The 13,643-nt window shown below is 43.6% G+C and overlaps 1 protein-coding gene across 8 annotated transcripts in view; it reads left to right on the top strand.

Annotated features, from left to right (window-relative positions):
- Positions 1-2,862: 2,862 nt before the first annotated feature.
- The window catches only part of COP1 (COP1 E3 ubiquitin ligase), a 244,389-nt gene continuing 233,608 nt past the window's right edge, over positions 2,863-13,643 (top strand). For 5 of the 8 annotated variants that reach the window (XM_077901781.1, XM_077901780.1, XM_077901776.1 and 2 more), the window contains exon 1: positions 2,866-3,613. In XM_077901781.1, coding sequence (XP_077757907.1) covers positions 3,195-3,613 — 419 coding nt within the window. In that variant the 5' untranslated portion in view covers positions 2,866-3,194. Of the gene's footprint in view, positions 3,614-13,643 lie in introns of all 8 variants that reach the window. The other 3 variants (XM_077901778.1, XM_077901777.1, XM_077901782.1) reach the window with 2 other exon arrangements.

Raw genomic sequence — 13,643 nt, 5'->3', positions numbered from 1 at the left:
TAATTGCACTTTCTATTTGACCAAGCCACACTTTTCTTTTTTTTAAGATTTTATTTATTCATGAGAGACATAGAGAGAGAGAGGCAGAGACAGAGACACAGGCAGAGAGAGAAGCAGGCTCCAAGCAAGGAGCCCGACCTGGGACTCGATCCGGGTCTCCAGGATCACGCCCTGGGCTGAAGGCAGATGCTAAACCGCTGAGCCACCCGGGCTGCCCCACACTTTTCTTTTAAGGCTCATCCTCCAACCTGAAACATGGCTGGCCCTTAGCACTTGCTCTTATTTCTGCTCCTATGATGTTTCTCTGCTTTACTCATTAAGCACATAGCATGTACTCTTTGTGTAACATTACTTATCTTTTATGTATTTTTCTAATTCTTCAATTATTCTTTAAGCTTCTTGAATATAGGAACAATGTTTTTTGTACTTATCTCTTCCCTGCCTAGTCCAGGCCTAAGTGTACTGTTTGATATACATTCATCACAGTCTTTACATTTAGTTTTTAATGCATTCCTTCATCAATTAATTATTGAATGGCCAATAAGAACCAATATGGTCCTGTCCTTTTTTTTTTTTTTTTTTTGGTCCTGTCTTTAATGGAGCTTACACTTTAGTTGTAAAAATGGACTTTAAGTAAATAATTCAACTAAAAATGAGACCAATTAGTTTATTCATTCATGTTTTATTTCACATGTTTTATTAAATGCTCTATTTATTCATGTTATTCACCAACTTATTTGTTAGTCAAGAAATATTTTGGGTGCCTGGGTGGCTCAGTCCATTACACATCTGCCTTCTGCTTAGGTTGTGATTCCAGAGTCCTGGGATCCAGTCCTGCATCTATAGGAAGCCTGCTTCTCTGTCTCTGCCTCTCTGTCTCATGCATGCATGCATGCATGCATGAATGAATAAATAAATAAATCTTTAAAAAAAGAAATATGTAATAAGATCCTATTATAGACCAGGTATGTTACATGCTGGGGAATACAAGGCTGAAGCTAATTGGCTAATAGAGGAGAATCATATATGAACCACTAAAATAACAATGTTATAAGAGCAAACAAAATATTCTAGGCGCACAAAGTAGGGTGTAACTATCTCTGCTGAAGAGTCAGTAAGGCTTCACATTTCAGGGATGCCTAGGTGGCTCAGCAGTTGAGCATCTGCCTTTGGCAGGGCGGGAACCTGGAGTCCCACATCCGGCTCCCAGCATGGGGCCTGCCTATGTCTCTGCCTCTCTCTCTCTGTGTGTCTCTCATGAATAAATACATTTAAAAAAATCTTAAAAAAAAAAAAAAAGGCTTCACACTTCAGTTGGGTATTGAAAGTGAAGTTAATAAGGATAATGCAATACTCACACAAGGAGGGTGGGGTGGTTCTTGGAAATATGATAAGCTCATTCCTCTATCATTATCCTGAGCAGAAAGTAGGAAGGTAGGAAGGTAAGCAGCAAAGGCTGATGTGGGGATGACAGCCTTTTGATGGAACACTGCTCAGATGAATGGCTAGGTCTTTTTGTTGGGCTTTCATCAGGGCCCCTCTGGTTCAGTTCATTCAGCATGGATAAAGGTTCCTAGGGAAAGGTCTTCAAAGGACAGAATTAAATCTGGGATCTTGGGCAGCCCGGGTGGCTCAGCGGTTTAGCACCGCCTTCGGCCCAGGTTGTGACCCTGGAGACCCTGGATGGAGTCCCAAGTTGGGCTCCCTGCATGGAGCTTGCTTCTCCCTCTGCCTGTGTCTCTACCTCTTTCTCTCTCTCGCTGTGTCTGTCATGAATAAATAAATAAAATCTTTAAACAAAAATAAATCTGGGATCTTTCCCTCTAAGAACCACAGGACGAGGATTGGAAAAGAATACCGAAAACAACCCAGTTGTTTCTAATTTACATCACCCAGAATCTCGGGGAGTCTCAAAATGGCAAATGAAGAACCTGTATCCAGTTTTCCGTATTCCAAAAAGCTACCAGAAATTACACATTTCTTTTCTTTTTTTCGTGGTATTAAGCGCCAGGTTTCCTTGTTTTGTGGTAGAGGATATCAGATCCACATTAGACCGAGATTCTGGCTGAGCCGTGGTCAGATCAGATAGAACTGGTTTTCTCGTCATCGTCATGCTTAATTTGGTAAATTCATGTTTCAAGATGCAAGACAGCACGGTCGGACCAATAATAATCGATAACACTTGCTACGATGTTTGCAATTTACAAAGCACCGGTGACTGACTTCATCTTAATGGACTCCTCACAGCCGCGTGGAATGAATGGCTTAACAGCAGGGCCCAGACTCGTGGAGGGTCAATGCAGGGCTCTTCTCAGCCGCTCAGAGCCCCGGGTCTTTCCCGTAGCGTCCACGGAGGCTTCAGAAGGCGACTCGGAAGCACCTGCCATGCCCGGGCCGCGGGCTCCCGCCGCCCGCCCGGCTGCAGCTCCGTCCCGGCCTTCAGGAAGGCGTCGCCCCACGCAGTGCTGCAGCCGGTCCGCGCCAGCGCCGCTCCGAGCGGGGGGCCGCGACCCGGGCCGCCGCCAGGGTCGGCGCCCAGAGCGCGTGCGCAGTCGCTTCGGCGCGCTCCCCTCCCCGCCAGCTCCCAAGCGCGGGCGCCACCCTATCATTCATTCCCCTCTCCGCAGCCCTTTCACCCTTTGGGACAGCCCCACCCCCTCCCTCCCCTCCCCCTCCCTCCCTCCCTCCCCTCCCCCTCCCCCTCCCCCCCTTCCCCCCGTACGTCACCCGCCGCTCGGCTGCGGACGAGCGCAGCCCGCGTTGCTAGGCCGCCGCCGGGGGCGCGCCGCGCGCGTCCCAGCCGCCCTCGAGGTTGTCTCCGCCGCCGCTCCCGCCCCTTCCGCCGCTCGCGCGCGCGCACGGCCGGCCCTCGGCGCGCCCCGGTTGGCTGCGGCGGGGCTCGCGGCGGTGGCGGCCTCGGCGGCGGCAGTGGTTTCTCCTCCGCTGTTTCAGTTTCCTCCGCCCCCTCCTCCCGTCGGACGCGGCTGTGTGCTCGCCTTAAACAAAAAAAAAAAAAAAAAAGAAAAAAGAAAAAAAAAAGATCAACTTTATTGTTCCTCAGCCCCACCTCCCGGCGCGGCGCGGCGCGGCGCGCGGCCTCAGGATGCACTGAGGTTGAGGGGAGGTGAGGGGAGGGAGGCGGCGGCGGGTCGCGGTCCCTCTCCGAGCGCCCGGCCGGAGGTGGGGGAGGCACGATGTCCGGGAGCCGCCAGGCCGGGTCGGGCTCCGCCGGGACCAGCCCCGGCTCCTCGGCGGCCTCCTCGGTGACTTCCGCCTCCTCGTCCTTGTCCTCCTCCCCGTCGCCCCCTTCGGCGGCGGCAGCGGCGGCGGCGGCGGCGGCGGCGGCGTCCGGCGGGGCGGCCCAGGCCGCGGGGTCGGGCGGCCTCGGGGGCCCGGCGGCGCGGCCTGTGCTGGTGGCGGCCGCCGTGTCGGGCAGCGGCGGCGGGGCGGTGTCCGCGGGCCAGTCTCGGCTCAGCTGCGCGGCCAGGCCCAGCGCCGGCGTGGGAGGGAGCAGCTCCGGCCTCGGCAGCGGCAGCCGGAAGAGACCTCTGCTCGCCCCCCTGTGCAACGGGCTCATCAACTCCTACGAGGACAAAAGCAACGACTTCGTGTGGTGAGTTGGAGGAGCATCGCCCTGCCCGCCGCGGCACGAGGAGTTTGCGCGGTGTGGGCTGGCGGGGTGCGGCGGGAGGGTGGTCTAGGGGGTGCCGGGGCGGCGTCTGCAGACCCTCAGGCCGGTGGAGGACGTGGGGGTGACTGCGGAGGCCCGGGCTGCTGGGGAGGACGTGAGGGGAGTCCAAGGAAGAATTAGGCGTCAGGGGGCCGAGAAGGAGGGTCGGGTAAATGGTGGTGCGTAAACGGGGAAAGTTGGGCCTTGCTTTTTTTTGTTTGTTTGTTTTGTTTTCTGGTGAATTTTCTGCTTTCTGGTGAATTCGACACCCTGTCGGTCCGGATTTCTTGTTGAACTTGTAAAAGGAGAGGATTAAGCTTCCTGGGAGGCCGAGGGACGGAGTTGGTCAAATTTGCTTATTGGAAGTGTGGTAGATGGTGCTCCAGACGTGGGTATGGATATTTTAAGGAGAAGTAGTATTTCATGTCAGTATCCCTCGTGTGTGTGTGTATAAATATCCTCCCACTTCAAAGGGTAGGCCACTTTTAAATCTGCTGTTGAGGCTACTGTAGTCATAAAAATCTGTTCACAAAAATTTCCACTTGTCACTAAATGCCTTGGACGCGAGGGAACCACATTTATTCAACAGCATCCATGTGTCGGATGTAGCTGTACTACATTTGTGTAACAGGTTACAGTGCCCTGGAACTTCCGATTTGAGGAACGCCAGGTAGTAGACACCTTGTCATCATAGTTGGCATCTTGAACGATACACAGTAGTATACCGTTAGGATGTCTGGCAGAGTTGGGTTATCTATATTAAGTGAGAGATGGAGTGGATTGTCTTGCTGGAAGTGTTTTGGGATTTCTCATTGGGTTTTTGTATCCAGAACCCAATCCAAACAGTAGGAGTAGGAGAAAGGAATTGCTTCTAGTTAAGTGAGAACGGGTAGGATTTTGCACTTTTCTTTTGGAGGAAATTGTTGATAGACTTAGAACATGAGTAGGAAGTTGGCTTGCGCTGTCATTATAGGGGAAGTTGATTTACCTCAGGGTTGAAGATGATGTGAGTTGGCATCATTAAGTAAGATTGGGCTACACGATGGAACTGTAGGAAAGATAATTGATTAGAGTTTCTAGGTCTTGCAGTAAAATTATCTTCACTCCTATTTCTGCTTTGGTCTTACATTACTCTGGATTGAGACAATTAATTCGTTTCTCATTGAAACTTGGCTATAATTGTTATTTATAAATAATTTAACTAGCTTATGGGTGGGTCTAAGAGGTGTTTATGCTCATACCCAGTAAGTAGGGTGCCATATGATGAAGTAGAAGCTGATGAAACAAAATGAGGATTTTCAAAAATTCTTTCTCTTTTTCTCTTTCTTTTTGTTTTTCTTCTTTTTTTTTTTTTTTTTTTTGTTTTTTTAAGATTTATTTATTCATGAGAGACCCAGAGAGAGGCAGAGACACAAGCAGAGTGAGAAGCAGGCTACCTGCAGGGAGCCTGATGTGGGGACTCCATCCCAGGATCCCCGGATCACACCCTGGGCTGAAGGCGGCGCTAAACCGCTGAGCCACCGGCGCTGCTTGGATTTGTCTTTTTAACCACCATTTGCATTTTAATTAATTAATTTATTTTATTTTTAAAAGATTTTATTTATTTATTTATTCATGATAGACATAGAGAGAGAGAGGCAGAGACAGGCAGAGGGAGAAGCAGGCTCCATGCCGGGAGCCCGTCGTGGGACTTGATCCCGCATCCCCAGGATCGCGCCCTGGGCCAAAGGCAGGCGCTAAACCACTGAGCCACCCAGGGATCCCCACATTTTAATTTTTAGAGGGCTAAAAGAAAACAAATATGCCAGCATTCCTATAGGTGCACTGAAATAGTGAAGATGTGAGAAATAAGAGAATCAATAATTTATTCAACAGATATTTATTTGGCACAACTGTCTGCCAGGCACCATGAGTTGTATATTGACTATTTTGTAGGGAATTAGAGAGCCATAGGATAATATAAGCAGTTGGCATTGGTTTTTGTTGTTGTTGTTGTTGTTCTTTGTTTTTGTTTTTTGCAAGGAGGGTGTGGTGGTGGTGGTAAGATCATTAAAATTTTTGTCTGTCACCTAATTTTTAACTATTTCAGTCTACTCTCCCAAGTCCTAACCTGGAAGTTCCAAGTGAAAGTCTTCTGTTAAAAATTGTGAATGTTTCACTTTCTAAAAATCTCATTAGTCCATTATTTCTTTTTCTGGTGAGATTGAATATTTAGAAGAATTCAGTAATGGAAATCTATTTTCCCAATTCTCAAACTAGATTTGATTTGGCCAAGCTTCTGGGGTAGAAGATAGGGATTAAACAAGGTCCAAGGAAATCTTTTTCTTTTTTTCTTTCTTTTTTTTTTTTGAATATGACTTTTTTTTTTAATTTTTATTTATTTATGATAGTCACAGAGAGAGAGAGAGAGAGAGAGAGGTAGAGACACAGGCAGATGGAGAAGCAGGCTCCATGCACCGGGAGCCCGACGTGGGATTCGATCCTGGGTCTCCAGGATCGCGCCCTGGGCCAAAGACAGGCGCCAAACCGCTGCGCCACCCAGGGATCCCCTGAATATGACTTTTTTTAGATTTTTTAAAATTTATTTATTCATGAGAGAGAGCGAGAGAGAGCGAGAGAAGCAGAGACACAGGCAGAGGGAGAAGCAGGCTCCATGCAGGGAGCCTGATGTGGGACTTGATCCTGGGTCTCCAGGATCAGGCCCTGGGCTGGAGGCAGCGCTAAACCGCTGAGCCACCGGGGCTGCCCCAAGGAAATCTTTTTCATTTCTAATTGGCTCTGGGTGGTTGGTCTGGTCTTGTTATGTTCAAGATCAAACTGAACCAACCCAAATTACTCTGTGCTTTTACATCCAAGTGAAGCTAAAGTTTGAATAATAGTGATAATTTCTTATTCATCATATCTTAAACTTATATTTATACTTCACATTTCATTTTATCCTTGGAACAATTTTGTGAAATTATAGATAGCTTCTAGTTTTGATATAATAGATTGTATTCCCATTGAGACACAAAGAAGTAACTTTGTTTCACATTGGACAGCTAAGTGGCAAAAAGAACTCAGATCTCCCAGTTCTCAATTTTGTGCTTTATTTGTATGGATTAGAAAATTTGGGGTGACTTGGTGGTCCAGTCGCTTAAGCATCTGCCTTCTGCTCAGGCCGTGATCTCAGTGTCCTGGGATCCAGACAAGGCCCATTTCTGGAGCCCTGCTAAGCAGAGTCTGAGTCCCTTTGCTCCTCCCCTGGCTTGTGTGCCAGTGTGCTCCTTCTCTCTCTGTCTCAAATAAATAAAATAATAAAAAAAAAAGAAAATTTATAAGTATATGTATTTGTACATGTGGTCCTTTTTCTTTTACAGAACTTATTTTTAGGTAATCGCTACACCTTACCCGAGGCTCGAATTTATAAAACATACCAAGATCAAGAGTCATGTGCTTCACCAACTGAGCCAACCAGGTGCCCCTAGCCTAGTGGTTCTTCAATGTGGTGGTTTGGAGGGAAATAGTTATTTTATTATTACACTTTTATCCCTGACCACTCCCTCTTGCCTGTTTACCTGTCCACATGCAAGAGATTGTACCAGAATTGGAGACTGGAATGATAGTGTAGTTTGGAAAAGCTACTTAGGGGATAGTGACGTGTTCTTTTCCTCTTGAAAGAGGAAAGAGGACAGTTGATTTAAAGTCAAAAGCCTGATTTTCAGTAACACGCATTCACCTCTTATGTCATATTTGAAAGTCAGTTTATATTTAATTGCAGAATTAATGAACATTTCAGGTATTTATGTTTTAACTGTTTCTTTCTTAAAAAGTACTGAAAGTATATATCAAGTTGCAGATTATTATTATTATTTTTTTAAGATTTTATTCATTTTAGAGAGAGTGAGGGAGAGAGAGAATACCAGGAGTGGGGTGGGGGAGAGGGAGAAGGAAGCTCCCCAGTGAGCAGAGAGCCTGAGGCAGGGCTGGATCCCAGGACCCTAGAACTACGACCTGCGCTGAAGGCAGGCACTTAACAGAGCGCCACCCAGGCGCCCCATGTTGCAGATTATTTTGTTTTATAGTTGGAGAATCTGTAGTTCAGGAGAGCGTAGTATTTAGCTTGAAGTTGGATAAATCTTTGAAATTTAAAGGAGGTCATTGTTACTTTGATTTTTCTTACATGGTCCATTTAAATAACTATGAGTCTAAGATGACATCTTTAGCAGTTACTACTGCCTCTCCATTACATTAGCTTCTCCAACTATCTGAAATTACTTTTTCTATGCCTGCAAGTCTGTTATCCTGAGGCGGAAATAAGTATTTTCAAGTAGATTGTAAACCCCTGTGGGAAGGTTAATTCTGATCACCTGCCTGATACAAAATAGGTAGGATTTACATTAAAAAGATATACTGTTTAATAAATACATGACTTTCTCCTGTCATACTATTAATAATAGACTGTCCTGGGGTGCCTGGGTGGCTCAGTTGGTTAAGTGTCTGCCTTTAGCTCAGATCATGATCCCAGGGTCTTGAGATGAAGCCCTGCATCAGGCTCCTTGCTCAGTGGAGAATCTGCTGCTCCCTCTGCCCAACCCCCTCATGCTCACATGCATTCTTTCTCTCTCTCCTCTCTCTCTGTGAAATAAGCAAATACAGTCCTTTTTTTAAATTTTTTAAGATTTTATTTATTCATGAGACACACACACACACACAGAGAGAGAGAGAGAGAGAGAGGGAGAAGCAGGCTTCACGCAGGGAACCCGACGTGGGACTCCATCCGGGATCTCCAGGATCACACGCTGGGCTGAAGGTGGCGCTAAACCACTGAGCCACCCGGGCTGCCCAACAAATACAGTCTTTAGAAAAAATAATAGACTGTCCTGAGGAAGCTCTGGGTTTAATGGGAAGAGAGACTTTTAGTCATTTAATTATAGTATCATATCCTGGCATTGTTGCTTCTCTTAGTACTATGGCAGGTATTACTCTTTTGAATTTACATGTCTCGCAGTCCTCAACATAGCTCTCTAGGAAGCCATTACCTATTAATCACATTTAGCACTAAAGATGAAATCTGTTTGATCATTGTTGCTGTTGGGTTTTTCAAACTATCAAAAAGTGAAAACAGGAGATACCACATAACTTGTCATTACAAAGAGAACTTTGAACTTATGGTTACATAAGTATGGTTATGTATATATAACCATATAAGTATGGTTACATACTTATATTCAGTGTGTATCTTACTGGATATCAGAGTGAAAAAATTTGAAACTTACTGAATTATGGTATATAATTTTCTTTGGGACAGAAAAGTAAGTGGAAAATTTAGGTGGCCTTTTGGAACCACAACTAGTTTATAAGTAGGACTAAATGTAATTTAAAGAGCTGTTAGGGATCCCTGGGTGGCGCAGCGGTTTAGCGCCTGCCTTTGACCCAGGGCGCAATCCTGGAGACCCGGGATCGAATCCCACGTCGGGCTCCCGGTGCATGGAGCCTGCTTCTCCCTCTGCCTGTGTCTCTGCCTCTCTCTCTCTGTGACTATCATAAATAAATAAAAAAAAATTTAAAATAAAATAAAAGCCAGCTGCAGAAGAGTGGATATAATGTAAGAAAATGAAGATAATTAAAAAAAAAAAGAGCTGTTAAAGCATATTCAACTACTGAAATAAACTTTAGAATTTATTATGTTGTTATTGTAGTAATATCAAAGTGAAGCTTCCTTGAATCTGCCAAACTGAAAATCTTTCTTGAATCTGCCAAACTGAAAATTTTTCTTATAATGCACTTACTGTTTGGATGACAATGATGGCGAAAGATACTCTGCAGGAAATGATATCATATCTTAGCAGTTCATTATGATCTTTCTGGCTATCAGATGATGGATTGTCAGTATCATTGTCAGCAGACTTACGTGAATCAAATGGTAGAGCAAATGAAAGAAGATTATGAAGCAGGATTTGAAAGACTATTGACTTGAATTCTGGACTATAAACTGAAAGGGAGGTACTGATGAAGTAGTCGTTCATTAGTAAAGAATGTGTTGGTTAGTAGTTGTCCTTTCCTTTTACAAATCTTTCCTGACAGTAAGACATTACTTACTTGACTGTATTCTAAAAGTTGTTATTTTTTATTTAAAAATTAAAAAAAATGTTTTTTTACATAATCCCTACACTCAATGTGGTGCTGGAACCCACAAACCCGAGATCGAGAGTTTCATGCTCTACTGATTGAGCCAGCTAGGTGCCGCTAAAAAATTGTTATTGATTAAAGTAATAAAGCCTTAATTAAACCTTGTTGCTCATTTTTTCTCCTTACATATGTATATTGTTACTGGTGTTTTCTTTCGGTTTTAAATAATCATTTAACCTGCGACCCTTTTCCTCAGAGCTTTTGTAGCTTGGATGGAAAGCTTTAATGGTGGAAGTAGTTTTCTTTATCCTGTTAGGATTTGTATCGTACAAAATAAAATGCTTCTTAAATTCTTTTTTTTATTTTTTTTATTTTTTTTATTTTATTTATGATAGTCATACAGAGAGAGAGAGAGAGAGAGAGAGGCAGAGACATAGGCAGAGGGAGAAGCAGGCTCCATGCACCGGGAGCCCGACGTGGGATTCGATCCCGGGTCTCCAGGATCGCGCCCTGGGCCAAAGGCAGGCGCCAAACCGCTGCGCCACCCAGGGATCCCGCTTCTTAAATTCTTGAGTTGTTTTTATATATGGTGTCTCCCCATCTGTGCCGTTCAGTTTGCTTGTTCTTTGCCCTCCCGATCTGTGCTGTTCAGTTTGCTTGTTCTTTGCCCTCTTTATTCACATATGTATGTGCCAGATTCTAGATGTATAGGTTCTTACCATCTCAACTAATATTTCTTACTTGAGAAACATGAGTAACATGTTTTCTTTATATTTTCATATATGTTCTTTAATTTTTCATAATTTTCATGAACTGAGTTGTCTATTTTTTTAAATATTTTTTTTAATATTTTATTTATTTATTCATGAGAGACACACAGAGGGAGAGGCAGAGACACAGGCAGAGGGAGAAGCAGGCTCCATGCAGGGAGCCCGATGTGGGACTTGATCCCAGGTCTCCAGGATCATGCCCTGGGCCGAAGGCAGGTGTTCAACCGCTGAGGCACCAGGCGTACCCTCTTTATTTCTATATAGAGAGGAAGGTGGGTTGTAATAGGTGGTCTGATTTCTGTTCATTGTAATTCTGGTATTAACTTTTGGGAATTCCATCCTTCTCTCTTCCTTGTCTGTGTGATTTGGGGTGAGTGCTCATTTTCCTCAAATTCAGAGTTGGAATACATGATAGCAGGCCCAAGTAATCTCATGTATTGAAATTCCAATTCCCTGGCCTCAGTATTAGTTCGGGGATGGGCATTTTGGCTTTAATAGAGCTAATGAGACAAAGTGAGTTAAGTAAAAATTATAGATAACTATTTTTGGGATTCTTTTAGATAGTTGTAACTCAAAATTAATAAATGCCACGTTCACTCCAAATTGAATGTGCTGTACTAATAACCATTAGCTTGGTACACATACTCCTAATAAAATATGTGCTCCAGTATAAGCTTTTATAATTTGCAAGGCACTATTCTAGTGGTTTAACATTAGCTACTCAATCTTCACAATAATTGTTTGATATAGATACTTTTATCATTTCCATTTTGTAGATGAGAAAATGAAGGTAGATAGTAATTTGTTGGAGTTCATATAGTTCATAATGATGGTGTCAGTATTTATATCCAGACATTCTGGCTCAGAGCTCAAGCTAACCACTGTATTACCTTGCCTTTAATTTAGAAATTCAGTGGCTGGAGCTTTTGTTTAAAATCAGCTTAATTGGGCACCCTGGGTGGCTCAGTGGTTTGGTGCCGCCTTCAGCCCAGGTTGTGATCTTGGAGACTGGGATCCAGTCCCACATCTGGCTCGCTGCATGGAGCCTGCTTCTCCCTTTGTGTGTGTGTATCTCTTTCTCTGTCTGTCTCTCATGAATAAATAAATAAAATCTTTAAAAAATAATAAAATAAAATCAGCTTAATATATAGACAATGATAGTAGTCACTAGTTTTTTTTTTTTTTTTTTTTGAGACTGAGAGCACAGAGGTCAGGGGGCAGAGGGAGAGGGAGACTCCCTGCTAAGCAGAGAGCCCAACTTGGGGCTACATCCCAGGACCCCGAGATCATGACTTGAGCTGAAAGCAGATACTTTACTGACTTGAGTTGCCTGGGTGCTCCAATGGTGGTCACTAGTTTTAATTGTATAGTTTAATTCAGTGAGTTTTGACAAATAATAATAAACCCTAATAAAGACCTAGAACATTTTTTTCACTCTAGAAAGTTCATTGAGCCAACACTCTGCACTCTATCTGCTACCCTCACTTTGACACCTGGCAAATTTTTTCTAACACTAGTAGTGATTTTTCTAACACTAGCAGTTTTTCCTTCCCTAGGATTTTGTATTAAGAGAGTCATTCCATATGTAGTCTTTTGTGCCTGACTTTTTTTATTTGGCATGTTTTTCAGATTTAATGTTGAATATACCACTAATTTTTAAAAAAAATTTTTTATTTATTTATGATAGTCACAGAGAGAGAGAGAGAGAGGCAGAGACATAGGCAGAGGGAGAAGCAGGCTCCATGCACTGGGAGCCCGATGTGGTATTCGATCCTGGGTCTCCAGGATCACGCCCTGAGCCAAAGGCAGGAGCTAAGGCGCTAAACCGCTGCGCCACCCAGGGATCCCTAATTTTTTTCTTTTAATTGCTGGATAGTATTCCATTATATGGATATAACATTTATTTATATACATAATCAATTTTAAAGAGATTTTAGTTTTTTTGTTTCTAGATTTTGGCAATTGTGAAGAAAGTTGTTGTAAACATTCATGTCCAGGTATTCATGTGGACATACCTTCATATCTCTTGGGTAAATAATATGTATATTTTTTTCTTGGGTAAATAGGAGTGTATTGCTGGGTTGTATGGCCAAGTACATGTTTAACTTTGTAGTACACTGCAAAACTATCTTTAAAAGTGGCTGTATCATTTTGCATTTCTTTTTTTTTTAAGATTTTTTTTTTATTTATTCATGAGAGGCACAGAGACAGAGGCAGAGAGACACAGGCATAGAGAGAAGCAGGCTCCATGCTGGGAACTCAATGTAGGACTTGATCTCGGGACTCCGGGATCACACCCTGGGCTGAAGGCGGCGCTAAACTGCTGAGCCACCCAGGCTGCCCTCATTTTGCATTTCTATCAGTAATATAGAAGAGTTCCAGATCCACATTCTTTTTTTTTTTTCTTTTTTAAGATTTTATTTATTTATTCATGAGAAACACAGAGAGAGGGGCAGAGATATAGGCAGAGGGAGAAGGAGGCTTCCCTGTGGGGAGCCTGATGCCGGACTTGATACCAGGACCCCGGATCATGACCTGAGCCAAAGGTAGACACTCAACCACTGAGCCACCTAGGTGTCCCCCAGATTCACTCTCGCTAACATTTGGGATTTCATTTTTTTTCAGTATTTAAGATTTTAGTTATTGTACTGGGTGTGTAGTAGTATTTCATTGTCATAACTTGATTGCCTTAATGACTGATGATATTGAACATATTTCCATGTGCTTGTTTTCTCATTTGCATACATATGTTTTATAAAGTGTTCTACTCTTTTGCTCAATTTTCTTGTTTGTCTTGGGTTGTAGGGTTCTTTTTTTTTTCTTTTCTTTTTTTTTTGTAGGATTCTTTATATATGCTGGATACTAGTATTTTATGAGTCCTATATATTGCAATATTTTCTCCCAATCTGTTGCTTACCTTTTTTTTTTTTTATCTTTTTTTTTTTTTTTTTTAAAGATTTTGTTTATTTATTCATGAGAGACACAGAAAGAGAGAGAGAGGCAGAGACACAGGCAGAGGGAGAAGCAGGCTCCATGCAAGCAGCCCGATGTGGGACTTGATCCCGGGACTCCAGGATCCTGCCCTGGGCCGA

This window comes from Canis aureus, chromosome 6 (assembly GCF_053574225.1).
Source record: "Canis aureus isolate CA01 chromosome 6, VMU_Caureus_v.1.0, whole genome shotgun sequence".
Lineage (NCBI taxonomy): Eukaryota > Metazoa > Chordata > Mammalia > Carnivora > Canidae > Canis > Canis aureus.
Note: the sequence above shows the minus strand (reverse complement) of the source record. Positions and strands in the feature narration are given on the sequence as shown.